This window comes from Lithobates pipiens, unplaced genomic scaffold, assembly GCF_037356315.1.
Source record: "Lithobates pipiens isolate NorthernLeopardFrog02 unplaced genomic scaffold, aLitPip1_a1.2 Scaffold_27, whole genome shotgun sequence".
Taxonomy (NCBI): domain Eukaryota; kingdom Metazoa; phylum Chordata; class Amphibia; order Anura; family Ranidae; genus Lithobates; species Lithobates pipiens.
In genome coordinates this window covers 107,710,917-107,738,180 of record NW_027507788.1, presented here as the reverse complement: position 1 = coordinate 107,738,180, position 27,264 = coordinate 107,710,917, and the positions used below count along the sequence as shown (strand labels likewise).

The 27,264-nt window shown below is 43.6% G+C and overlaps 1 protein-coding gene across 1 annotated transcript in view; it reads right to left on the bottom strand.

The window, feature by feature from the left end:
* LIG1 (DNA ligase 1) overlaps positions 1–27,264 on the bottom strand; it is a 141,040-nt gene that overhangs the window by 70,672 nt on the left and 43,104 nt on the right. The window contains exons 11-12 of the mRNA XM_077455901.1: positions 12,809–12,885; positions 12,030–12,121 (exon numbers count right to left, since the gene is read on the bottom strand). Coding sequence (XP_077312027.1) covers positions 12,030–12,121; positions 12,809–12,885 — 169 coding nt within the window. The remainder of the gene's footprint in view (positions 1–12,029; positions 12,122–12,808; positions 12,886–27,264) is intronic.

The window sequence follows — 27,264 nt, the reverse complement described above, 5'->3', positions numbered from 1 at the left end:
AGGCAAGAAAGCCCAAGAAATTACAGGAACTGGAGGCTTTTTGCCTAAAGGAATGGGCAGCTTCAACATCTGAGAAGATAAATAGCTTCATCCACAAATACCACAAAAGACTTCAAGCTGTAATTGATGTTAAAGGGGGCAATAAATGGTATTAATAAACTTTTTATCAGGGTCATTTGAGTAGTTTATGCTGTCATTATGATTTAAAGAGAGTAAACACAGTTGATTGATAATAAATGGCTTCAGCTAAACACAAAACATGAGTGAAAGAAAAAGCTTGTGTGTTATTCATATTCTCTGAAAAATGGCCAGGAAATCATAATTTCTGCCAGGGTATGTAAACTTATGAGCACAACTGTAAGTAGCTCAGCTTAACGTTTTCCAGACCTCCTAGGATACAGGCATTCAATAACCACAAAGACAAAAAATAGGATTTTTGTACTCACTGTAAAATCCTTTTCTCTGAAGTTCATTGACAGACAGCTCCAGTAATCTTGACCATAGGGTTATCACGCCACCTTCAGGAGAGGACTAGGCAGAATATGTTATACATGTGAAAAAACAGAACTTTACAGTTCCGCCCAGGGGGCGGTCCCTCTGGCAATAACCCCTCAGCCTGCCTCTTGCAGCTCAGTACGTCAACAAGCAGTATAATGTAAAACAATAGGAGGGGAGGGGAGGGTGCTGTGTCCGTCAATGAACTTCAGAGAAAAGGATTTTACGGTGAGTACAAAAATCCTATTTCCTCTTTCGTTCATTGAGTAAAATAGGAACAGGGAGAGAAGAGAGGGACCTCCTAATCAGGAGCAGGGAATGCCCAGCTGCTCAATCCCGCCGAGGCAGGAAAAGCTGTACTTACAATCCAGACAAGCTGGGGAAATCCCACCACAGACCCACTCCTGTAGAGGTTGGCTTCTGGCCACGGCACACTGTGACAAAGACATCGGTAGTCCAGTCATATGTGTGCCCCGGAGCGTTGGGCTCACCAGCCACGCCTAGAGCCTGAGGGGCATGTCATGGCTGACACAGCGCATAGCTAGGGTCTGCACGCGCTCGATGGCCAGGCTGGGGAGCTTACAAGATCTAGATTAGAAAATGGTGTCCCCGGGACGGGGCTTTTTGCCAGCAAAGTTTAACCTGTGTAGTATAAATAACATTGACATGTAGAAAAGTAAACTAATATTGTAAATATTTATTAATAATAAAAAGAGGATAAAATGGGTCACGCAGTAGTCAAGGACTGAGCTCCACTAAATAGGTAAAAATGTATAGTATTACATGTATGAACAGAAATACACATATACATAGAATTGTGATGCTTGAAACATAGTATCAGTACAGTAAGAGATATATGCGTGTAGATAGTAAAAACCCTTTACGCGTTTCAACCCTCCCAGGGGTCTTCTTCAGAAGGTTACTATCTATTTATGAAAGAATAGAAAAAAGACAAGCATAAATATATATCACAATACATGATGCACTGTGTTGTACTAAAAATAATCTGTTGTAGACAGAGTATATATCAAAACATTGTAAGATTACACAGTTAACAATCAAGCGATACATATTGTAACAATAAATACCTATATTGATCACAAAGGAAATCCTCTTTCAAAGGACCGGACAGGGTTCCGTACATTCTCCCATAATCTTCATAGATGTGCCGACCTTATGCAGATGGAAAAAGTGGCTGGCTCTGCCCGGACAAAGGGGGAAAGAGCAAGGAAAATGGATCCAAAGGGGTAAAAAAGCTTACAAGGGATCACATCACTGTTACCTCCTCCAAAACATAATAATGGAGGAAGGTATGGATATGGGTAAGCGGGATTAGGAGAGAGGGCAACCTACAGGAAAAGAAAGAATATAAGACATGGGTGTATATATATATATATATATATATATATATATATATATATATATATATATATATATATATATGTATATATGAAGAGGGGCCCTATTTAGAAAGCTATCACCTCTGTATAGAGAGATAGGACATGCCCGCATGCAGTGTCAATAGTATACACATGTCTAGGATACGCATATGTCAAGTGAATCCTGCCATTTCAGAGTGGAATATTTCACTCGGTTAAGGTGTAAGCAAATGCCCAAAGAAAAACCCCAAAGAGAAGACCAACGCCAAACCAAGACACCATGTACAGCGAAAGTGGGAAAGGGGGGAAGAGTGGAAAATTGAAGAGGGAAAAGAAGCAGAGACGGAAAGGGAGGTGAAGTGGCTGCGAACACGTGCCAAACAAAACTACAAGAATGAACAAACAGTGAACGTAACTGAAGAAAAAGGTGAATGGGGAAAGAAAGTGAAGTGGTGTAGCAGCTTCAGAATATCACAACGTGACCACAGTAGTGCAAAAAGTAAAATAATGTATATATACCTATAGCCAATTTCCAATGGGTCCACATTGGACAATAGAGCCAAAAAGAAAACACTCAAATAATGAGTGGTAAAGTGACTTAGAAGTGGTGACCTTTATAATACAGCCCTTCACATTAATATGTTTCCATAGGGCCAGAGTGGTCTTAAGTCTGCAAATAGACAAGAGATAGTCTTATACTCCTGCCAACAGAGCTATATATAGTACAATAAAATGAGTGGAACAGCATAGGATAAAAGAACCCAAGGACTTACCCAGTTGCGTGAAAGCAGTGTGCGTGTGCTCCTGTGGATGAGGAAGTGATGTGCAGTGTGAGGGGGTGGAATATAAGTAGCCCAGGTTGGGTTGATGGGTCAATCAGAAGTCTCCACCCGTTAACCCATAACCACTTTTGGTCGCCTAGAAAACGACCGGATGTGGTCCCCTCGGCGTTCCGGAAATGACTCTCCTGATAAGGCGGGAGAGTACACGATAGCGTCGCACCGGCGTGACGTGGGTGCGTCGCGTCGTACGCGCAGAACGCGCGTGCGCAGTGAGGCCACCAGTCCGATACCGTTCGGAATGCCGCCGACCAGAAATTATCGTCCCGGGTGGACGGGCAGCGCTCACCCGTTCGTACCCCGGGACCTAATGGGGAGAGGCAAGCGCGCGCCACTGCCACTCCCCTCTTCTGGTCGTGAAGCCCTACCCCATTGGTCCATCCAATCGACATAGATAAGGATGGGAGATGACCTCACATGGCACCATCTAGTGGAGAAAAATGGGAAAGCATAACCGGACCCTCCGTAGTACAGCATAAGGGATAGTAAATCCAAAAAAAGTATATTTTTTGATAGCAACATGTCACAAGTAAAGAATAACAATAAATAAACATAAATGAAAAACATTTCATAATAAGCATGTAATCTACAGGTAAACTGGGCACACAGAAGGAGAGATCTACTGGTTAGTGTATACAAAAATGTGACAGACTAGTGATCATGGGGCACGGAGTTGTATACTGCACCAATGCATCATACACATGCACATACAGCCCATCAACACCACAAAGGTGAGCGGGAGCAGGTGGAATGCACCCATTCCAAAGAGAGATGGGGTGCATGAGCATGCGGCATGTATAGCATGCCATGCATACATGCAGTGCAACCGGCCAACATATGTGCCCCACAAGACCCACATACGAAAAACAAGAGGTGAATAGGTCTGCAAGGAAGTCAAAACCAAAGATCTGACATTGCTCTATGAGGAAAATAACACTCTGGATCTAATTGATCGAGTTGACTTGGAGTCTCTCCTAGGGAGTAATACTGATCAGGTGAAATGTCATTCATCCCTGAAAAAACCATCAGGCTCCTTTCCCCCGTTAAACCTAAATCCATGCATTGAAATCTTTGTCAAACAGGTGCTAAATGATATTTCTAAACTTCGTCGTAAGCACACCTATCCCGCCAATTTAAGCAGTGATGAATACAGAGCTATTCAATCATTGGGGAACAATGTAAATATCACCATCAAACCTTCGGATAAGGGGGGAAACGTGGTGTTGATGGATAACTCCGATTATCTCAACATGTGCCAGGCCATACTGGACAATACGGATTGGTATAAGGTGATCCCAACCAGGGCAATACTTACTTACCATCAACAATTTTATCAATTGATTGATGGTGCATTACAGACGGGTAGTATCACCAGAGACCAATACTCTTTCATCAACACCAAGTTTCCCATAGAAGCAACCTTTTACTGCCTTCCTAAAATCCACAAGAATCCATTTCGTCCACCCGGGAGACCCATAATTTCCGGTAGGGGGGGGTTAACCGAGAACCTTAGCAAGTTAATCGATTCTTTCCTGCAACCCCTTGTGATGGAGATGCCGTCATTCGTAAAGGATACCATACATCTTTTGCAGATCATTGAGAATATGATATTACCGACCAATGCTTGGTTAGTAGCAATTGATGTAGAAGCCCTCTATAGCTCAATACCCCACATCAAAGGGATTGAAGCTATCTACAACATCTTACAACATAGGGAATTATATGACCAGACCCTGAGTGATTTTATCATACAGGGTTTGGAGTATATCCTGCATCATAATTATTTTGTATTTAACAACTCCCACTACCTCCAGGTGCAGGGCGTGGCCATGGGCACTTGTGCACCGGCCTACGCCAACCTGTACCTGGGGGAGTGGGAGAAATCCCTCCTGTCTGGCGAGAGGTTCGCCGATTTTACGCGCCATATTTGTTTATGGCGGCGATACATCGACGAGATTCTCGTCATATGGAAGGGCACGGAGGATCAGCTACTCGAATTTATGACCCTAATCAACGTAAATGAATATAATTTAAAATTCACAATTTCTTATAGTCCTCATTTGATCACCTTTCTGGACATAAAAATTGGGCGTTCTCCTACTAATTCAATTTTCACTACTCTGTATCGTAAGGATACCGCCGGGAACACTATACTCCACGCAGACAGCTTCCATCCAATAAATCTTAAGAAGTCCATACCTTATGGCCAGTACCTGCGGTTGCGCAGGAACTGTTCGGATGATGCCCTTTTTAGGGCCGAAGCTGCCCAACTACAGACAAGACTTTTAGCCCGCGGCTATAGTCGGGTATGTCTGCGCAAAGCGTATAATCGAGCACTGGCCCAATCCCGTAACAATCTTTTACACCCTGGGGCAGCGAAGAACGACCCTGTTAGGCATTTTGCCAGGATCGTTCTTCGTTATTCCAGGCAACATGCCTCGATTCGTCATATTATCCAAAAACATTGGTCTATTCTGAAAGATGACCATAAAATTGGCAAACTAGCGTCGAAACAGCCTCTAATTACCCACAAACGCGCTACTTCGTTTCGCGACAAACTAGTGCAAAGTGAATATAGAGATAAAGCAAGACGAGCAGCGCATTGCTCAGTTTTGGGATCTTTTCCCTGTGGGCACTGCTCTACCTGCAAGTACATTAAACGGGATAAAATCTTTCAACTCCCAAATGGTCGAACATTTCGTCCATCCCACTTCGCCAATTGTCAAACACGTGGGGTTGTGTACCTCATGGAGTGCGAATGTGGGTCGTACTATGTAGGCAAAACCAAGTTGGAACTACATAAAAGGATGGCCAAACACATTTACCATATGGAGATTGGTAACTTTTATGTACCCCTTGGACGACATGTAGTAATTACACATGACTATAAGATGCCCGCTATTTCCTTTGTAGCTTTAGATCGTATACACATCCCTGTTCGAGGGGGAGATTGGAATAAGACCCTTCTCCAACTCGAACAGGGATGGATCTTTAAGCTCAATGCTACCGTTTCCCCAGGCCTGAATGAAGCCATATCGTTTGCTCCATTTTTAAAGGGTTTCACCTCTGGCAAAACACAGTGACACACTGCGGATTAGCCATGTGTTTTCCATGTCGTCCCTGCAATATACTTTTGTGTCTTTGGTTTTGACTTCCTTGCAGACCTATTCACCTCTTGTTTTTCGTATGTGGGTCTTGTGGGGCACATATGTTGGCCGGTTGCACTGCATGTATGCATGGCATGCTATACATGCCGCATGCTCATGCACCCCATCTCTCTTTGGAATGGGTGCATTCCACCTGCTCCCGCTCACCTTTGTGGTGTTGATGGGCTGTATGTGCATGTGTATGATGCATTGGTGCAGTATACAACTCCGTGCCCCATGATCACTAGTCTGTCACATTTTTGTATACACTAACCAGTAGATCTCTCCTTCTGTGTGCCCAGTTTACCTGTAGATTACATGCTTATTATGAAATGTTTTTCATTTATGTTTATTTATTGTTATTCTTTACTTGTGACATGTTGCTATCAAAAAATATACTTTTTTTGGATTTACTATCCCTTATGCTGTACTACGGAGGGTCCGGTTATGCTTTCCCATTTTTCTCCACTAGATGGTGCCATGTGAGGTCATCTCCCATCCTTATCTATGTCGATTGGATGGACCAATGGGGTAGGGCTTCACGACCAGAAGAGGGGAGTGGCAGTGGCGCGCGCTTGCCTCTCCCCATTAGGTCCCGGGGTACGAACGGGTGAGCGCTGCCCGTCCACCCGGGACGATAATTTCTGGTCGGCGGCATTCCGAACGGTATCGGACTGGTGGCCTCACTGCGCACGCGCGTTCTGCGCGTACGACGCGACGCACCCACGTCACGCCGGTGCGACGCTATCGTGTACTCTCCCGCCTTATCAGGAGAGTCATTTCCGGAACGCCGAGGGGACCACATCCGGTCGTTTTCTAGGCGACCAAAAGTGGTTATGGGTTAACGGGTGGAGACTTCTGATTGACCCATCAACCCAACCTGGGCTACTTATATTCCACCCCCTCACACTGCACATCACTTCCTCATCCACAGGAGCACACGCACACTGCTTTCACGCAACTGGGTAAGTCCTTGGGTTCTTTTATCCTATGCTGTTCCACTCATTTTATTGTACTATATATAGCTCTGTTGGCAGGAGTATAAGACTATCTCTTGTCTATTTGCAGACTTAAGACCACTCTGGCCCTATGGAAACATATTAATGTGAAGGGCTGTATTATAAAGGTCACCACTTCTAAGTCACTTTACCACTCATTATTTGAGTGTTTTCTTTTTGGCTCTATTGTCCAATGTGGACCCATTGGAAATTGGCTATAGGTATATATACATTATTTTACTTTTTGCACTACTGTGGTCACGTTGTGATATTCTGAAGCTGCTACACCACTTCACTTTCTTTCCCCATTCACCTTTTTCTTCAGTTACGTTCACTGTTTGTTCATTCTTGTAGTTTTGTTTGGCACGTGTTCGCAGCCACTTCACCTCCCTTTCCGTCTCTGCTTCTTTTCCCTCTTCAATTTTCCACTCTTCCCCCCTTTCCCACTTTCGCTGTACATGGTGTCTTGGTTTGGCGTTGGTCTTCTCTTTGGGGTTTTTCTTTGGGCATTTGCTTACACCTTAACCGAGTGAAATATTCCACTCTGAAATGGCAGGATTCACTTGACATATGCGTATCCTAGACATGTGTATACTATTGACACTGCATGCGGGCATGTCCTATCTCTCTATACAGAGGTGATAGCTTTCTAAATAGGGCCCCTCTTCATATATACATATATATATATATATATATATATACCCATGTCTTATATTCTTTCTTTTCCTGTAGGTTGCCCTCTCTCCTAATCCCGCTTACCCATATCCATACCTTCCTCCATTATTATGTTTTGGAGGAGGTAACAGTGATGTGATCCCTTGTAAGCTTTTTTACCCCTTTGGATCCATTTTCCTTGCTCTTTCCCCCTTTGTCCGGGCAGAGCCAGCCACTTTTTCCATCTGCATAAGGTCGGCACATCTATGAAGATTATGGGAGAATGTACGGAACCCTGTCCGGTCCTTTGAAAGAGGATTTCCTTTGTGATCAATATAGGTATTTATTGTTACAATATGTATCGCTTGATTGTTAACTGTGTAATCTTACAATGTTTTGATATATACTCTGTCTACAACAGATTATTTTTAGTACAACACAGTGCATCATGTATTGTGATATATATTTATGCTTGTCTTTTTTCTATTCTTTCATAAATAGATAGTAACCTTCTGAAGAAGACCCCTGGGAGGGTTGAAACGCGTAAAGGGTTTTTACTATCTACACGCATATATCTCTTACTGTACTGATACTATGTTTCAAGCATCACAATTCTATGTATATGTGTATTTCTGTTCATACATGTAATACTATACATTTTTACCTATTTAGTGGAGCTCAGTCCTTGACTACTGCGTGACCCATTTTATCCTCTTTTTATTATTAATAAATATTTACAATATTAGTTTACTTTTCTACATGTCAATGTTATTTATACTACACAGGTTAAACTTTGCTGGCAAAAAGCCCCGTCCCGGGGACACCATTTTCTTTTCTTTTTTTGTTTATAACATACCAGGGGTGATCAGCGCCCTCTGACCCCAATTTTGGGGGTGTTACCGTTCTCTCTGACAAGATCTAGATTATCCAGCCTGTCACCCAGCCGGCTGTTGATAGTAGATCAAAGGATCTTAAAATCTTGCACAAAAGGCAGGGAGCCTAGGTCCTTCTTCACTAGGCAGAAAAAAAAAAAAAACTGAGCTGCCGGAGGCAGGCTTAGGGGTTACTGCCAGAGGGACCGGCCCCTGGGCGGAACTGTAAAGTTCTGTTTTTTTCACATGTATACATGTTGTTCCTAGTCCTCTCCTGAAGGTGGTGTAATAACCCTACCTTCAAGATAACGGGAGCTGTGTCCGTCAATGAACGAAAGAGAAAAATAATTGTTATAATAATAGGTATCACATGACAAATGCAATCATCTATGGCAGTCTCTCTCAACCATTTCACCTCAGAGGAATCCTTGAAATCTTTTTCAGGTCTCCCAAAACTCCTGTTACATTTTTTTTTATCTACAGATCACAGTATATTAGCGTCACCAGGAAACTGCAGGTGTCATCATAAGAGCCCTGCTTTATATAATCAGGAAAGTAAAATAAAACTAACAATATTGACCAGGAAAAAAAAAAAAAGCAGAAAGTGAGAATTTTAATATCCCATTAGGATTTGTGGTCAAAGGAGGAATGCTCCCTTACATTAATGATCAGTGGAGAAGAGCCTCCAACATTGATGGTCAGTGGGACAAGGACCCCCTCTTTCACTGGTAGTCAGTTGAAAAAAATAAAAAATAAAAAATGGTGGTCTGTGGGAAAACTGCACCTCAAAAGCAATGGTCAGTGGTTAAGTGAACAGCAAAGGACCCCTTACATTTAAAGAGGAGGTCCACCTAAAAAAATAAAAAAATGTATTATTTTTTAAACCCAGCAGCTACAAATACTGCAGCTGCTGACTTTTAATAAATGGACACTTACCTGTCCCAGGGTCCAGCGATGTCAGCAGCCGAAGCCAGGGGGGTTTCGAAAAGTGGAGATTCAATTTTTGTGTGAACTTCCGCTTTTAAGGTCAGTGGGATGGGGTTCCTCATTCTGGTAGAGTGTTCAGGGAAGACTGGCTTTTACATTGGTGGTTACATTAGTGGTTAACCACTTCAATACAGGGCACTTTCACCCCCTTCCTTCCCAGCCCAATTTTCAGCTTTCAGCGCTCTAGCGCTTTCAGTGACAATTGCGCGGTCATGCTACACTGTACCCAAATGAAATTTTTATCATTTTGTTCGCACAAATAGAGCTTTATTTTGGTGTTATTTATTCACGACTCCGTTTTTTTTTTTTTTTCGATATAAGCGCAAAAAAAGCGGAAATTTGGGAAAAAAACAATATTTTCTTTTTTCTATTTGAAAAGAAATCCAATAAAATCAAATTTTGTCATAAATTTAAGCCAAAATGTATTCTGCTACATGTTTTTGGTAAAAAAAATTCCGTTAAGTGTATAATAATTGGTTTGTGTGATCACGGACATATGTACGCAAATGATCATGTACATATGTGTGCAGGTGATCACGTACATATGTGTGCAGATAATCATTGGGACATGTGATTTTAGTGGGACATATGTGGGGGACAAGTTTTTATTATTAGGGACATGTGTTTTTATTATTTGGGGACATGTATGTTTTGGGGACATGTGTGTTTTGGGGACATGTGTGGGGACTGTGTTTTCACTGTGTGGTGTGTTGTGTGTTTACACTACACTGATGATCAGTGAGTAAAAAGCTGTGAAAAGCAGCCCATACTCACTGATCATCAGCCGGCTGCAGCGATCTGCTCTCCTCTCCTCAGCAGTGACTTCCGTGTGAGGAGAGGAGAGACGATTGCCTAGCAACCGGCTGTTTGTTTACATCACATGACGGCCGTGATTGGACACGGCCGTCATGTGATCAGGAGGGCCAATCACAGAGCCCTCCTGCCGATCTGAGATGTGCCGTGTCCGGGTGACACGAGCACATCGGGATCGCGCCGCTGCGCGGGCGCGCGCGATCCCGCTACTCCTGAAGGACGTTCCTGAACGTCCTATCAGGAGCAGGCAGCTCCCACCCGGCCGTATATATACATTGGCCGGGTGGGAAGTGGTTAATCAAGGAATCCCTACCCAACAACCTCTGGAGAAACTGTAGTATATAATGAAACCCTAGCTGAGAAAGGCTGATCCAAGGTATTCATTAGAAAAATAGTTCTGTCTCAAACAAGTTAACTGGTGGAAAAGATCTCAACCCTTATTGTTTCTACCTAGTTAAACCTGCTCTCTTGGAAGCAACATCAACCATATGACTTTTGTAGCTCACATTTACACACCAGCTAGGTGGTCCATTCCATTGTACCAAACAATTTCAGTTGACATTTAAATTGCCTACTTCAGATCACAACACTAATTTATTTTGGAGAAAGCCACACTGAGGCTGCTATAAGGCTGTTCTTGATCGTCTTGTAGCATTACCCAACTTATTTGGGGTTTTGGACCACAGATAAATACCCCGACATGCGATGAAGAGAGTTCCTGGATAAAACCTGGAATCTAATGGTCCCAGCTTGGCACGCCCCCCATCATGTTTAAAAGTTAGCATGAGTGTTAATCTGAAATGATTTCCATATTTTGAACATAAGCCTGTTGGACTGCAGCCTCAACTGTCTATAGCAGTGACACAAAACATTCAGGTGGTCTTTAGCCAGCAGTGTCTTAAGCCTACCTTCGCCTCCTCGTCCTTGGCTACAGTTGTCTTATGGTAGCCATATGAACACAGACATAGGGTTTTGGAGATGGCTGCAGCTCTTAAGCCTTAGCTGTCATACTAGGGTTCTTTGTTACATAGTTCAAGATTGTACAGCATTTCCTTGCACTGAAGTGTGTAAGGTATTCATTATTGGAGAGAAGCAGAAAAGGGCAGTGATCTGTTTCAGTTTGTAGACTATCTACCAATGAACTGATGGAGGCCAAAGTCTTTAGAAACCCTTTTAGGTATTATGAGCTTTGGCTTGTTCTTTAGAGTCCCTTTTGTGATCAGTTAATTTTAAACATCAAAAAATCTTTTCTGTAAGATGTTAAAGAAGTTGTGTACCTTTATTTGTAATTCAGTAGGGGAGTTAAGCTGACCATACACTGACCGAAATTCAGTCAGTTCAGCATGGGCCAGCCAAATTTTGGTCTCTCCTCGACTGAAGTCAATCGATTAATCAACATCTGTCAAAGGGACATGCTAAAAAACAACTTGTTCAGCAGCTGCTGTTCAGTGTATTCTGACAACAGTGGGCCCTGTTGTCATCATAAAAAACCTTATGCATTTAAAGAGACTGGATCTGACTCTTGTCTGCAGTGTCCTCATAACTGTATAACTAATAGAACAAATGAACTTCAGGACCATGTCATATTAGTAAAAAAAAAAAAAAAAAAAAAAAAAAAAACAAAGGACAGGATCCTGCAGGCCAAAACCATATTTATAAAAAGAAGATAGGGGTAAGAATGCAACTACTGATGGAGCAGGATATCACATCATAAATATGTTCTGAATAAAATCAGAATACCAAATCACAAGCATGTCCACAGAGAAATCTGAACACTGAAATGAAGCAAAGGAAATGCTGACTCTGAAACCAAGCGTGTTACTTGTACCCATTATATAAATCATACCTTGGCCCGGTGGCGTAAGGCACACGGCTTGTGCGATGGCTGCCAAAACAGACAGCTCGGCTAATCCTATTCGAAGTTTTCCTCCTAAAGATCTGAATGTAAAGAAAAAAAAAAAAATACAATCAGAAAGGCCCAATAACACAAAAACAAGACAGTCAAGGTTATAGATATACAATAATTGTCAAACAACGTAATTTTAATACTTAAGAGAAAACCTGCATACAACAAAAATCCCCCGAATGAGATGCCCTATACAACGATCATCTAGATTTTAGGAAACATGTATGCTGCATGAAGATCCAATTTTTCATGATGATCTAATAGTCCGTGATTTTGTGCGTCACTAACCAAGAGCAAGCATGCACATCAGAGTGATGTTTTTATCTGGGGTATGATAGTTCTGCATCAATAACACCACATAGAATCCAGAGACTGCTGGGTAACTAGCATTTTCTGAAAATAAGCAAAACCGGCTGGGTACTTCTCTCACTAGCAGATTTTCTGTATGCGCTGTTTCCATAGATCCAACCCCAAACCATCTAACAATTTCCTGCTTCCTAACTCCTCTCGATGACAGAAATTCAATCTAAGCACTGCTACCATTAACAAGCTTGAAGCTGGTCATGCAACCCCCATCACAAACAGGACTTTATGGCTTGGGTCAATGCCTAACATGTCACTGCAATCTCAAATCAAATCAATGGGCAAAAAAGCATTTGTGCCCCTCTTCGCTTCCACAAGAATGCACACACGCTTACCTGCTTGGGAAAATTACTTACCTAGCAATGTACCGTGCTTCAGAATATCTGCATGCCACAAACAAGCCTTTAATGATATCAATCTTCTTATTCATCGACTGAAAACAAGGCGGTATGCATCAATCAGTCTAGGTTTGCAATTGTATACGTCATGCGTCAGCATAAATACTGTATTACACCAGTGTCATTTTATTTATGCAAGAACAAATGTTATATGTATATATGTAAAATTTTCATATACAAATTAGTGATAGTAAGGCAAAATAACAGGAAATTCTATTTTTTCCTTTATACATGAGAAAAGACAATATGGAAGTAAAAACTTACAGACAAGTGGTTATGCCCACATCAACTATGATGGCAAAATAGGATTTCTATGAACATTTTAGGTGTGCAGTAAAATTTGAAGATCCCCATATTCCACAGCATCTGAGCAAACTTTAAGCTCCGTGTGGGCGTTTTGAGTGCTTGGCGGATGTAAAGAACAATTGTGTTCTTCTGGGGGGGGGGGTCCCCCAAGAGAACAGTGATTATTGCTAGCAGCTAGCCTGCCCATAAATGGTTCGTCCAGTTCATGCCATCTATCCATCTATAGCTGGCTTAAGACAGAACGGCAGCCCAAGGACTAGTATTTTAGAAGAGCTTACCAATGCCAGCCTACATAGGTTTCTCAGCACAGGCTTCTTTTTAAAATATGACCAACAGACAATACTGGGTCATTGCAAAGCAAGCCGTCACCAGCAGATGGTAAATCTTGTAACTGAAAGTCGCAGTCCCGAGAAAATGTATGACTTGTGGGAAGAGGGAATTCCTTTGGTGTCCAGAAAAAGTTTTGAGAATTTCAGCTGCATCACCACCTGACCATATTATCTGGTATATAGACTTTTCCAGGTAAATCTACTTATTTTGTTCAAAGACAAAAAATTCTGACAGATCGATTTTAATCTACCAACTATATATAAACAACATTGGGACTGGGAGTCAGCTGTACTGGCAAAGACCAGCTCTCATATTTCACTGAACCAAGTAATCAACAATGAAGAAAATGATTTGGAGAAAAAATATGCTATATACTCACATCCATTTTCTTTTTTAAAGATCAAACGTTTATTGACGTTATATTCAATTCTACAGATCAAAGCATATAGCAAGGATGGTGCAACTGTACAGTCAGACATCTTAAGGTGCTCAAAATTAAGCCATAGTGCATCGAGCTGGTTGTATAGCACTGAGCATATCAGTGCAACATCTCTTATTGCTCGAGAACAGTAAGTATTCATAGTAGTACTGAGATTTAGGCAGCCTTGAACCATAATTTGGTGACTGAGTCAGCTATTACAGTTATTTGGTGATGAACGTTGGTGGATCTAGCTTTGATATAATTATAAACAGACAGAAAAGGATCAGAAAAGGAAAATAAAAAGGTAGTGAAAAAAAATAAATAAAAAAAATAAATAAAAAGGAGGTATAAAGTCATGGTCAGGCAAAACTCAATTCACACTTATTTAGACTCTTCGTGTAGGTTAGAAACTATATTGCTGATGTCCTGGAGGTGGGTCAGCAGTGTTCCCTCCTCTTCAGTCATCAATTTACTAAATTTTCATAGGCACCTGAGAATTTAAAAGTGAACCATGGAGACCAAGTTTTGTGGTATCGGTCTATTTTATCAGAAGTTTGGGCTAGTGTTTCTTCCATCTGACAAATCTCATATTTTCCCAACCAGTCTTGTATAGACGGGACCCGGGTGCTTTTCCATAGAAGCAGGATTAAGGCCTTGGCAAAATTTAGTAGATGCTTGGTTAAGAACTTCTTGTAATGTCCAAGTGGAAAATTAGTGACATGGAGCAGACATCTAGTGTGAGTCTAGTTTCCATATTTATTCTCATCTCCCTGACTTTGTTCCAAAAAGTATTCAACACTGGACATTGCCATCATATATGCTCCGCATCTCCAGAAGTATGAGGAAACCAGCTTTTAAAACTTTGCAGGGGTGGCATACCATGTGTCAAGAGCTTGTGTGCCGTCTCCTGCATTTTAGTGCTAAAGGAGCATTTGTGAGAGAGGATACATGCTTTTTTCCATTGATTGTGATATCTGCAGAGCTCTTGACCATTCCCTTCTGAATCTATCTTCAGTAATGGCTTTGGAATTTTTGTAGCCAAGCATATGTGACTGACGTCGCCCTTTCAAAATTGTCACCCCTAGCTCATGCCGATTCTAGCTCGGTCAGCGATCCAGAGAATACGTTTCCTTGTATCATCATTAACAAAACTACAGATTTGAAAGTAGGACCAAAGGGTTAAATATGTAAGCCCATTGTCGTTCTTGAACGTAGAGATGTCTTTAATCTGACCATTGTGGAAGCAGTCTCCCACTGTGAGCGGTTGCTTAGCGTCTAAGGTTTGGAACTCTATAGTCTCAGTCCCCAAAATAATGTCAGGATTGTTCCTCAGAGGGGTTAGGGTGCCGAGTGAAGAGGTTAAGCTAGATTATTTTTTGTGTTACTGTTTGGAACACATTCAAGGTAGCTCCTGTCAGTGGGTATTTAATGGATTGTCTATGGCTCGCCCATGGGATGCAGGGGGAAAATTTCAGGGGAATAGGGCTCAGGGATGCCTCAAGTGTGACCCAGTGTTTGGAGATGCCATGACAGTGCCAATCAATCACTCGTTGGGTATGAGGCAAGGTAGTAGTTGTGGAAATGTGGTAGTCCCATGTTCCTTAGGTCTGGTCAGTAATGAAAATTTGATTCAGGATTTGTGTCCCCAAAAAAATTGCAGGAGCATGGATTATAAAGCCTTGAAAAAAACTTGGTGGGATATTAATTAACGTCCTTAGAAAATATAACAGCCTGGGGAGGACGATCATTAAGAATATTGGCTCTCCCGAACCACGAGAAATACCTGGGATTCCAGGTCTTTAAGTTTTTCAATGTCCCCTGCAATAGTTGTGGGAAGTTTTGTTCATAAATGGTGAATAACCGTGGGGTCAGCCACACTCCCAGATATTTCAGGGCCTTGGTCACCCATCAAAATGGGCAGTTAGTCTTAGTTCTATTTAGGTCTTCTTCTGTCAAGGGGATATTCGTAGCCTCTGATTTTGAGAAGTTTATTTTTAGGTTAGACACATACCCATAGTGTGTAAATTCTTTAACTAAATTGGGTATGGTTGTGTGTGGGTTGGTCAAAAAGAACAGTAGATCATCAACAGTAGCTGCAATCTTGTGCACTCTGCCCGATACCTCAAAATCTATGATTGATTTGTTAGTCATTCTAATGAACGGTTCGAGGGACAAAATGAACAGTAGTGGCGATGGGTGACACCCTTGCCTTGTGCCATTTGTTATCATGACCTTATCCGACAGTGTTCCATTTATCTTTAACCTTGCAGATGGGTTTTGGTAAAGGGTGGAAATCCACATCATATGTTGGTCCAAGCCAATGTATTTGCATGTGGCTAGCATATAGTACCATGAGACCCTGTCAAAGGCCTTCTCCGTGTCCATAGACAGGAGGAAGGCCTCCAATGCTCTGGGAATGGGCAGCATGTGATAAAAGGAGGGCTTTGATCACATTGTCTTTCACCTCCCTCCCAGGCATAAAGTCAACTTGTTCCGGGACTATCAGAGAGAGAATTGGTCTCAGTCTGTTGGCCGTGACTTTTGGCAACAGCTTGAAGTTTAGATTTAATATGGAGATAGGTCTAACTGGAGCACTCAGTGGAATCCTTTTCAGGTTTCGGTACTACAGTTATATAAGCGGAAAGTCAGGTGGCACTGGTCTGGGCAGAGACAAGGAATTCAGGGTTCCGATCAGGGGAGCAGACAGAATGTCGATAAACCTTTTGTAGTAAATGGATGTGAAACCTTCCGGTCCCAGGCTTTTCCCCAATTTGAGATCCTTAACCACTTCACTTGAGATCCGCGTTATAGCCGAATGACAGCCACAGCGCGGACCTGAATTTACGGGATGCCGTAATAGGATGTCCTCCCCTTTGTGCGCTCCCCGTGACAACGTGGGGAGAAAAAAGCCGAACACCGGCTTATGCTCACGGGACATCGGTCCCAAAGAGGAAGGAGGCACATCTGCCCCTCCTCTGTGCCTGCCAGTGCCCACAAGTGCCACTTATCAATGCCCACCAGTGGTGCCAATCAGTGCCACCTAGCAGTTCTGCCTTTCAGTGTAACCCATCAGCGCCCATCACTGCCACCTATCAGTGTCCAATGCCACCCATCAGTGACACCTCAGTGCACACCAGTGCTGCCTATTAGTGCCTACCAGTGCCATCCAATCAGCATACATCAATGAAGGAAAAAAAATAGGATTTTTTGTACTCACCGTAAAATCCTTTTCTCTGTAATTCACCGACTGACACAGCTCCTCTTTAGACCATTGGGTTGTTATGCCACCTTCAGGCGAGGACTAGGTATTACATGTTAAAATATAATAATAAAACTAGAACTTTCTAGTTCCGCCTAAGGGGCAGTCCCTTAGGTAACAACCCCTCAGCATGCTACTGCAGCCACAGTACATCAACAAGCAGTATAACGTAAAGAAAAATAGGAGGGGCGGGTGCTGTGTCAGTCGGTGAATTACAGAGAAAAGGATTTTGCGGTGAGTACAAAAAAAATCCTATTTTTCTTATATTCACCGACTGACACTGCTCCACTCTTTAGACCATTGGGACCGTCCCCAAGCAGTGGCAAAACGAGGGGTGGGAAAAACAGCATAAAAAAAAAAAAAAAAAAAAAAAAAAAAAAAAAACTTCATCCACCATGGCATTTGGGAGCAAGTACAAACTTTACCCACAAAAAAAACTACAGTGTGTGGAATAACCACCACAAAAAAAACAGGGTGCTCCTCAGAGAGACACGACCCTCAAACCGCACCAAAACTGCGGCAACAAATGCAACAGTGCATTAACTAAAAAGGTTACCCGAGTTGCGAGTGGGGGCAAACTTTCATGCTTGCGGTTCCAGGGACGCTTTTGTCCTTCAGAAGCCGTCCTGTTGGGCTGGGGATGTTTGCCCAAAGCTCCGGGCTGATGAAAGCCGTTTGTGAGCGGAAAATGAGGGCCCTTGGCAACAGCGTGGCTCCTTAGCCTTCCTGGCCTGTGGGAGTAGTGTACTCTTACCACCTGTGGCATTTTTAATAATTTTATCCAAAGAGGCTCCAAAGAGCTGGTCGTTAAGGAAGGGTACATCCGTCAGGGCTTTCTTGGATGCCTGGTCAGCCGACCGACATTTTAACCAAATCAGGTGGCTCAGCACCACTGCTGACACTGAAGCCCTGGATAACCGGGGAAGGGTATCCAGGGCCAGGGCTGGACTGGGACAAAAATTTGGCCCTGGACTTCATTCAGACGGACCCACAGTATATAAATTATATGCAATTATGCAAAAAAAAACATTGGTAAACTATAAGTAAAAAAAAAGCACAGGTCACCGCACTATGGGTGAGCAGGGACTTTGGTATCTATGGTTTCAGTGAAAGAAAAAAAATTCCCTGCATTGGTGGTTTCACTGGAAGGACAATTGCCCTTCTGTCCGTGTTGTCACTGGAAGAAAAAAAATTGTTCCTGCATCCATCATATGTGACACCAGTAAATTTAAGGAGGTGGGGTGGTAGAAAGCTGGCAATGGGGATGAAGATGACGGGAGTGGAGTAGTAAGAATCTGACAGGGGGATGACGATGACAGGGGGGATGGAGATGATGTGGGGCAGAGTAGTAAGAAGCTGACATGGGGATGAAGATGACAGAGCGGAATAGTAGCAAGCTGACTGGGGATGACGATGACAGGGGGGATGATGATGAGGGGGGGCGGAGTGGTAGGAAGCTGACATGGGGGATGAAGATGATGGGGGGATGAAGATGATGGGGGGATGAAGATGATGGGGCAGAGTGGTAGGAAGCTGAAAAGGGGGGTGAAGATGACGGGGGATGAAGTTGATGGGGGCGGAGTGGTAGGAAGCTGACATGGGGGATGAAGATGACGGGGGGGATGAAGATGATGGGGGCAGAGTGGTAGGAAGCTGACAAAGGGGGGTGAAGCTGACATATGGGATGAAGACGACAGGAGGGATGGAGATGACGTGGGGCAGAGTAGTAAGAAGCTGACATGGGGATGAAGATGATGAGGGGATGAAGATGACAGAGCAGAACTGTAGCAAGCTGACTGGGGATGACGATGACAGGGGGAATGATGATAATGGGGGGCGGAGTGGTAGGAAGCTGACACGGGGGATAAAGCTGACACGGGGGATAAAGCTGACACGGGGGATAAAGCTGACACGGGGGATGAAGCTGATGGGGGCGGAGTGGTAGGAAGCTGACAAAGGGGGGTGAAGCTGACATGTGGGATGAAGACGACATTGGGATGAAGACAGGAGGGATGAAGATGATGGGGGCGGAGTGGTAGGAGGCTGACATGAGGGATGAAGATGACAGACAAAATCTGTGCAGAATAGCTATTAGGACATCTTTAAAGGTAGCCTGTTGGGGTTGAAATATGGGATCAGTCACCCACCCTATAATTTGGGCAGAACAGTTCCCTTCAAAAGTAAAGGTTGTATGCTTACTTCTCCAGAGCCCTGTCCTTTCCTCTCTTTCTCCTTTTTAAATGCTGCAGCCTCTTTCAGACTCTTCAGCAATCACACACCATGTGGGACAGTCCAAACAGCCAGGGACTGCATGGGCTCCTCTGATCTGTCGTGGGTGGGACTGGACTGAGCCTGGAGGAGGGGATGACGTCATGTTGAGGCGAGCGGAGTGCAGTGTTTGCGATCAGCACCTCATTGGCTGGCATGGCACCTGTCCTGGGCACACAGTGCCAGCAAGGCTGCAGTGATTGGCGGGGTCTGGCGTGCGGCGGCAACTCACCACCAATCTGAATAGTGCATACAGACAGCGCTGCCCAGATGGGCCGTGGAGCCCACACACTGAACATTGAGGCTGAGCACATTATGCTTAGGCTCACCGTACACACAGTGAGTGACATTCCAGGCTGTCAGAGTCACTCCACTCTATTTCAGCAGAGCTGCGCCTGCCGCCCAGCCTGGCAAACTGATCCGGGCCGGGCTGCACCCTCCCAGCTAGGCTAGGCAGCAGTGCGCCCTAGGTGACAGGCTTTCACTGGAGCCGGCCCACCGGGAAACTCCCGGTAGTCCCGATGGCCAGTCCATGCCTGTCCAGGGCCGCGTCACAAAACTTACTTAAGGCCTGCACTAGCTGGTCTGCTAGTTCCACACAGACAGGAGAAGCCTGTTCTCCCAATTTGCGGTACAAGTTTTGTCCACTCAGTGTCTGCGACACAAGTGTGAATGCCAGTACTGGTCGCACGGCTGACCCCACCACCGTAAACAGGGGAACGAGCCACTGCCTCGGCCTTCCTGTCCGTGGGATCCTTAAATGCAGGAGTCCCCTCTACCGGGATCGTGGTTACTATGTTTAACCTGGATACTGGGGGGTCCACGACCGGAGGAGCCGACCACTTCTTGAGAAGGCTTTCCTCAAAAGGGGTAACATACCGCCATATATTTGGGGACCGAAAGGGCCGTTGTGGTCGACCCCATTCCTTGTAAATTAACTTGTCAAATAAGTCAGATACGGGAACACCTTAGGTGAATGGGCTGGCTTACGGGACCCAAAAGGGACCGCTACATCAGCAGAGGGATCTACTGGCTCTTGAATTTTCAGGGTATCACGCACAGCTGTGATAAGTGCTCCAACAAGCGCTTTATCGCGTACGGCCCCCTGACTAATCCTCACTGTCCGATGGTCCTGGTCAGCGTCCTCTGAAACGACAGCAGGGGTCACCAGCCTCAGTGCCCGTGTTCTCCGACAGCTCCCAGGTGCAGAGGAATTCCCTCGGTCATTCAAAGCTGTTGCTTATGGCGCTGAAACCGCTCTGCAATGTGCTCGGGCTCAAAGAAAATGGGTGCCAAGTGTCCAGCATAAGGACAAAAAGCGCTGGGAAATTGGCCGCCGGACTACAGGGACACATGCCGTCTCTAGAGAATGCTGAAAAAACGTGCTGAGGCTTCGAGAAAATGTCCAGTATAAAGAACAAAACCACAGGGAAAATGGCCGCCGAGAAACAGGAGAGCATGCTGTCCCTTGCCCATACCCAAGATGGCCGCTGGCACTAAAAAAAACATGGAGGTACAGTTACTGACTGAAAATGGCGGTGATCAGCGCTGAAGAGATCACAGACACAGCCTCACAGGCACCTCCAGGGAAATAAGAAAAACATCACAAGACACAGCCAGCGCAGCCCCCCCCCCCCCCCCCCCGAAGAGCCCCTGTACAGACACACCGCTCAGGAGCCACATGCAGCATCCCCCACGGGGGGGGGATAAGGACAGGGAGAGAAGAGAGGGAGGTGAGGGACCCCCGAATCAACCTCCCAGGGAATGCCCAGCTGCCCACCGAGGCAGGGAGAGCTGTACTTACCAGTCTTGAAGAGCTGGGAGACATTCCATCTCAGACCCACGCTGATCAGTACAGGGTGGCTGCAGGCCTCAACACACTGATGCAGACATCAGTAGCCCGGTCATATGTTCGCCCTTGGGCATAAAAGCTCACGACCACCTCTGGAGCTGAGGTATGTCGTGGCTGGCGTATCACGTAGCTGCGACCTGCACACGCTTGCTGGCCAGGCTGGAGACTACAAGATAAGGGTTTGCAGCCTGTCACCCAGCCGGCCATTGATGGCAGATCACAGGATCTTTCATCTTGCACAAAAAGCAAAGCTTCTCCAGAAAAAAACACGGACCAATGGGCCCATCAGGGTTCCTAGGTCCTTCTCCCTCACTAGGCAAAATAAAACTGAGGTTGCAGTAGCATGCTGAGGGGTTGTTACCTAAGGGACTGCCCCTTGGGCGGAACTAGAAAGGTCTAGTTTTATTATCACATATTAACATGTAATGCCTAGTCCTCTCCTGAAGGTGGCATAACAACCCAATGGTCTAAAGAGAGGAGCTGTGTCAGTCGGTGAATATAAGAAATACCTGTTTGCAAAATTTTATAACTTGGTCTTTTTAAATTTTAACAAAAATAAAAAACCGCAGAGGTGATCAAATAACACCAAAAGAAAGCTCTATTTGTGGGGAAAAAACATTTGGGTACAGTGTTGTGTGACCACGCAATTGTCAACGTGCTGAAATGTAAAATCAAATAAAAAGAGCAAAGTTAAAAAAAAAAAAAAAGCCTTTGAGCTTGTGTAATACCTTTTGGCAAAAAGTTATATGGGCTGTGTTGGGGAAATAGACATTCGCCAATGTAATAAGCTTGTCATTATAGGTTCCTTTGAGAAAAACTAATTTACCCTCAGGGTTTATCAGGCAGTCTGTGGTGGTAAAAGGAGCCTCTTTTCTTACTAAGATCGGCAGTCCTTTAGTTTTAACACCATCATTGGTCGCATGGTGTGCCGTTGTGAAAAGGGCATTAGTACGTTTTGGAACCTGGTTCGTTTTTTAGTGGGTTTCCTGTAGGAAAAAAAAATGTGGCTTAGCTTTCTTCAGTTCCCTCAGGAGGGAGGTGCACTTCTCTGGTATATTCAAGTCTTTTGTGTTGTGTGAGATCACAAAGGGGCATTTCCTCAGTGACGAGTAAGCCATCAGAAGGATTCAGAAGGTACGGTGCTGTGAACTCTGCAATATAGATCAAGAGCCTGTGATTATCTGACTTTTTTTTAAAGGAGAATAAAAAAAAAAAGGTATGATGAAGATTCAGAAGAGAGAAATGAATCCAGTAAGAAGAGCAATAGTGAAACAATTTAGGTAATACATACTCGTAACTAAAGTAGTAAGGCAGTGTACCTGAGTTGAGAGAACCCACTCGCGTACACTTTGTGGGGGGCGTAGGTAGGCTACGACCAGTGTGTTTGCAGTCACACTGTATAGATATATCAATATCTAAGTCAGAACAGTAAAGAAAAAATAAAATGGTAGAAGACAGACACAGCCTCTAGTGTGCTAGGTAAGATACTTGGGTCTATGTGGATCCGGTTATATAATAGAGGTCATCTATAGGAGGTCATCAATAGTTCATCCTTGGTTATTTGTTCCAAGAGTTCCTGTGCCAAGGGAACCTCAGGGGTTGTAGCCCTGTACACTGTCACATTGTTGTTTTACATAGGGTTACTAAGCGATAGTGACCACAAAAGTTAGATCAGTTGGTCCAGGCAGACTGCATAGTTCTCTGACCTCTCAAACAGAGCAATTTCAGCAGTGTTAAGGTATGAGCCCATACAGAGGCAAAAGGCGATATGAGCAAATGAACCACCCAGTTGAACCACAACTCCTAGGGCCGTTAACAAGTATGGGTCATAAACAGATCATTGCTGTTATCCGTACATCACGAGAAGGGAAAAATATCAGTGTACTTGTATGTAGGAGTCACAGTTTCAGGCAGGGGTAGTTCTTTGTATAGAATCCGGGTAAGCAGAGGAGCTTAATTATTCAGCTGTGTAAGACCTGTAAGGGGTAGATCGTGGATAGGGGGTTCCCATATGCAAGTCACCACCACGACCGTGTTTCATTTTGTTGGACTGGCACTTTTCCGGTGAGAAGGGAGAGCTGGGAGGACTTCTGATGGGCGGTGGTAAGGTGAACTCCTGGTACCATTCTGGGAGTTCTAATTAATTCTAGGCACAGGGCACCACAGAACTCTGGGAGGTCAGTAGGAGACCGCAGACTTGACTCACCATTTTGGTTCTTCTCTTTTTCTAGACCTAAAGTTTCACCAAAAGATCTTCAATGGGTAGAGATTAACCATGGTATAGGAGCTGCCCAATGACCTTTTTGACACACATGAAAAACGAAAGTTCCCTACATTTACAGAAAATTCAGATAACTTCAGATCCAGTGCTACTCCTGACTAGACCTTTCTGCTTTATCTTTAGGGGGCACACACTGCTGTACTTCAAAACAGTCAGAGCAGTACACATAGCACCCAACTATTAGAGTAATGAGCAGCTAGCAAGTTAAAAAGGAAAAAAAGTGGAGTGGATAGTGCCTTTGGATTTATAAAACGCCTACACAACGTATTTCACTTCTAAAATGTCACAGGATATTTCTCCTGGAAAGACTGACTGCCAAGTACAGATACCATGCAAATGACATGTTGTATATCTGCTCATTACAAGGACATGAAATTCTAGTCTTAACTGCGGTTAACCCTACCATTTACATTTGTGCCATTTGAAACCTCCTGCAGACAAGCCTTAACCTACAGCATAGTAATTTATATTTGGTACGTACCAATATATTCAAGCACAGAATATTTATGGTAGCTATACGATACTTCGTACACTGCCAGTAAAAGTGCAACTGGACCTTACTGGAGTTTGTACAACAAAATATCTTTACTGCATCAGTTACGATAAATACATGTGCACCCAAGCGGATGTTTACATAACTGCAATACAAGGTAGACATCATGTACAGTTCATTGTATGTCCGTTGGGCTAACCAAGTGGAGATTGGATATCAATTTTTATGCCCCATAAGATTAAAGTGTCACTAAAGTCATAAAAAAAAAAAAAATTGTGTATTACATGCTGTTCATACTCAGTCACTACGAGATTTGTTTTCTGTGTTCTTCAAAAACCTGTTTGAGCCCGCTGTTCTCTCTCTCCTCTTTCTGTCCAAGACCCCAATGCAGCTAGGGATTTTGCAGAGCAGTGCTGGCAGCTCTGCACATGCTCAGTTTTCTGAGCATTTCCCTCCCATCACATCTGAGCAGCCCATGTGACTATAAAGTCACACATGTGAACGTATATACAGTGTTAAATGGCAGCCCACTCACTCCCTCCCACCTCCATTCCCACCAACCAGCTAAACATAACGGATGTGGGATTTTACATGTAGATTGATAGAGGCTCCCTCTATCCTGGAGGGTCGCAACACAGCCTATGAATGGCAGAAATCTGCTTACACCATGTTATTGGCAAAAAAAGATTTGATTTAAAATATATTAAGACAATTTAAAATGGTTTAATATTAATGACTTATTTTTACTCTATTTTTACTGTATTTTTCTTTTTTTGTTTTGAACATGTGGCCAGCAGCTGAGGGCTAGAAGCTCCTTCTACTTATGTTTCCCTGCAGACAGGCTGTGAGAGAGTAAAGTCATGTGGCAGCCGTATATTGATTAAGAGTACCTAGATGTTTTTGTTTTGCTTTTAACTGAAATTACAGTCCAATCACCCATTAAAAAAAAAAAATTATATTATATTATAATATATATATATATATATATTTATTAAATAAAACAATGTCTGTTTATCACTTTAAATATAATCTGATTACCCATAATGGGGAACATTCATTATTTTTCCAAGTTTTTTTTTAAAGCATGCTGTACATAAAGGAGAGAAACATTATCCCAGGAAGAGTAAAAAAAGGAAAGGAAAGGCTGAGGTGTACAAGGCCGCATATATTCATTAATCACATTGCAGAAATGACAGTTTCCAAGTGTGGAAGCATAACTGAGCCCTGACCAGATACCATTCTGTAAATACTTTGTATGCCAACTCCCAGGAAATCATATTAGAGGAACATTTGGAAATGCTCAAACTTGCAACCAGTTTTCATCGGTTTTAGTGGCAGAGAAGGCCACTTAACATAAGGATAGGCCCAGGGGTAGGAGAGGGCTGTGAGTTGGGCATATAGGATAATTGGCTAAAACAAGGGCCCTCAGAGCAAATGCATTTAAAATGGGCGAGGGGGGTTGTAGTGAGGAGTCAGGGAATAAAATTTGATTCAGGCCCAATGAGAAAATTAGATGGTATATATATATTTTTTTCATAAATCCACTGTCACTCGATTCTTTTACAAAGCTTTGTCACACCGTATTTGCGCAGCGGTCTTACAAGATCACCTTTTCGGGAAAAAAATACACTTTAATAAAAAACAGTAAAGTTAGCCCAATTTTTATTATATTGTGAAAGATAATGTTATGGCGAGTAAATTGATACCCAACGCGCTTCAAAATTGTGCCCGCTCGTGGAATGGCGACAAACTTTTACCCTTAAAAATCTCCATAGGCAACGTTTAAAAATTGGCTACTACATGTTATCAATTTTGCATTAGAGGAGATCTAGGGCTAGAAATATTGCTCTCACTAACGATTGCGGTGATAACTCACATGTGTGGTTTGAACACAGTTTTCATATGCGGGCACTATTCACGTATGCATTTGCTTCTGCACGCAAGCTTTTCGAGACGGGGCACTTTAAGAGGTCCTGTCATGCTTTTTTTCTATTACAAGGGAAAATGTTTTAAACATGAGATCTGGGGGTCAAAAAGACCTCAGATCTCATTTACACTAAACGCAAGAGCAATACTATGGAGCCGAACAGGGGCTATCTTCCCCTCGCTCTGCATCCAGGCAGTGAGAGGAGCGGACGTGATAGTCTCCACTGTTACCAACGGCTCCGGTAAGCGTTGGGGGCGACCAAAGCGTGGCGGGAAGGGGGCCCCTTTCCCACCACCGATCAAACTGATCTTGCAGCAAATCCCTGCTTGATAGGCTCATACCTTCAGGTGAGTGGACACTAGCAAAGCTTTAGGGGACACGCCCTCTGGGAACTTTCCCTATAACCCTAACCCACTATTATGAGTGCTTCGTTTTGAAGCAAACAATGCAGAGTAACCAAGAAACGGAAACAAGCAATGGATAAGAAGGGCGAGCAATAACTAGCCAAAGTGTTGTAGGGCCCTGAGGCCCTACAAGGGTAAAAAAATTAAAAAAAATTAAAAAAAACACACACAACTACAGAGTGCTGATTCAAGAACCTTGTGGCCGGCTGCTGCATCGGGAGAAGACTAGACCAGGTGGTGGTCTTACAAAGTTGGGCTACAGAGAGAGGCCTGGTGCCAGAATGCCCAGAAAACACTGACCAATCTGGTGGAATGGGCGTGAAAAAAAGCGAGATTTGCCGATGAGTATAAGCTCTAGTGATCTGGCTTGTTAGCCATGGAGCAATGCTGGACTTTAAAGCTTGGCGTCCTTTGGAGGTAATGAGGAGGAGACAAATAAGGAATCTGTCCATTTGATCAAATCGGTTGCATCAAGGTATCCTCTTATGGCTCTGTCCAACTGTCCACATCCAGACAATTAGGAGAAATTTCCTTTTGCTGCTTTGGAGCAGGATTATTCTACTGTAACGTTGGTTCACTAGGACGTTTAGCACTTTATATATTTTTTATTTTCTGTGTACAGCGCATCACTACTCTATCTCTATTTTTGATTGGGTTCAGACATTTCCCTCAGTGCGTGCAGCAGTACATACTCTATAGCCATTTGAGTTGGCGCAGGAATACCCCTCTATTATTTATCTGAGAATCACTGGCTACCTCCCTGAATCTGGAGGATAGGATTTCTACATCTGGTGTCCCTTATTTCTGAGATATTGCATTGAAGTTGTGTGGATGAAGGGCTCATTTCCCCTGACAGATGACAGTTTGCTTTCT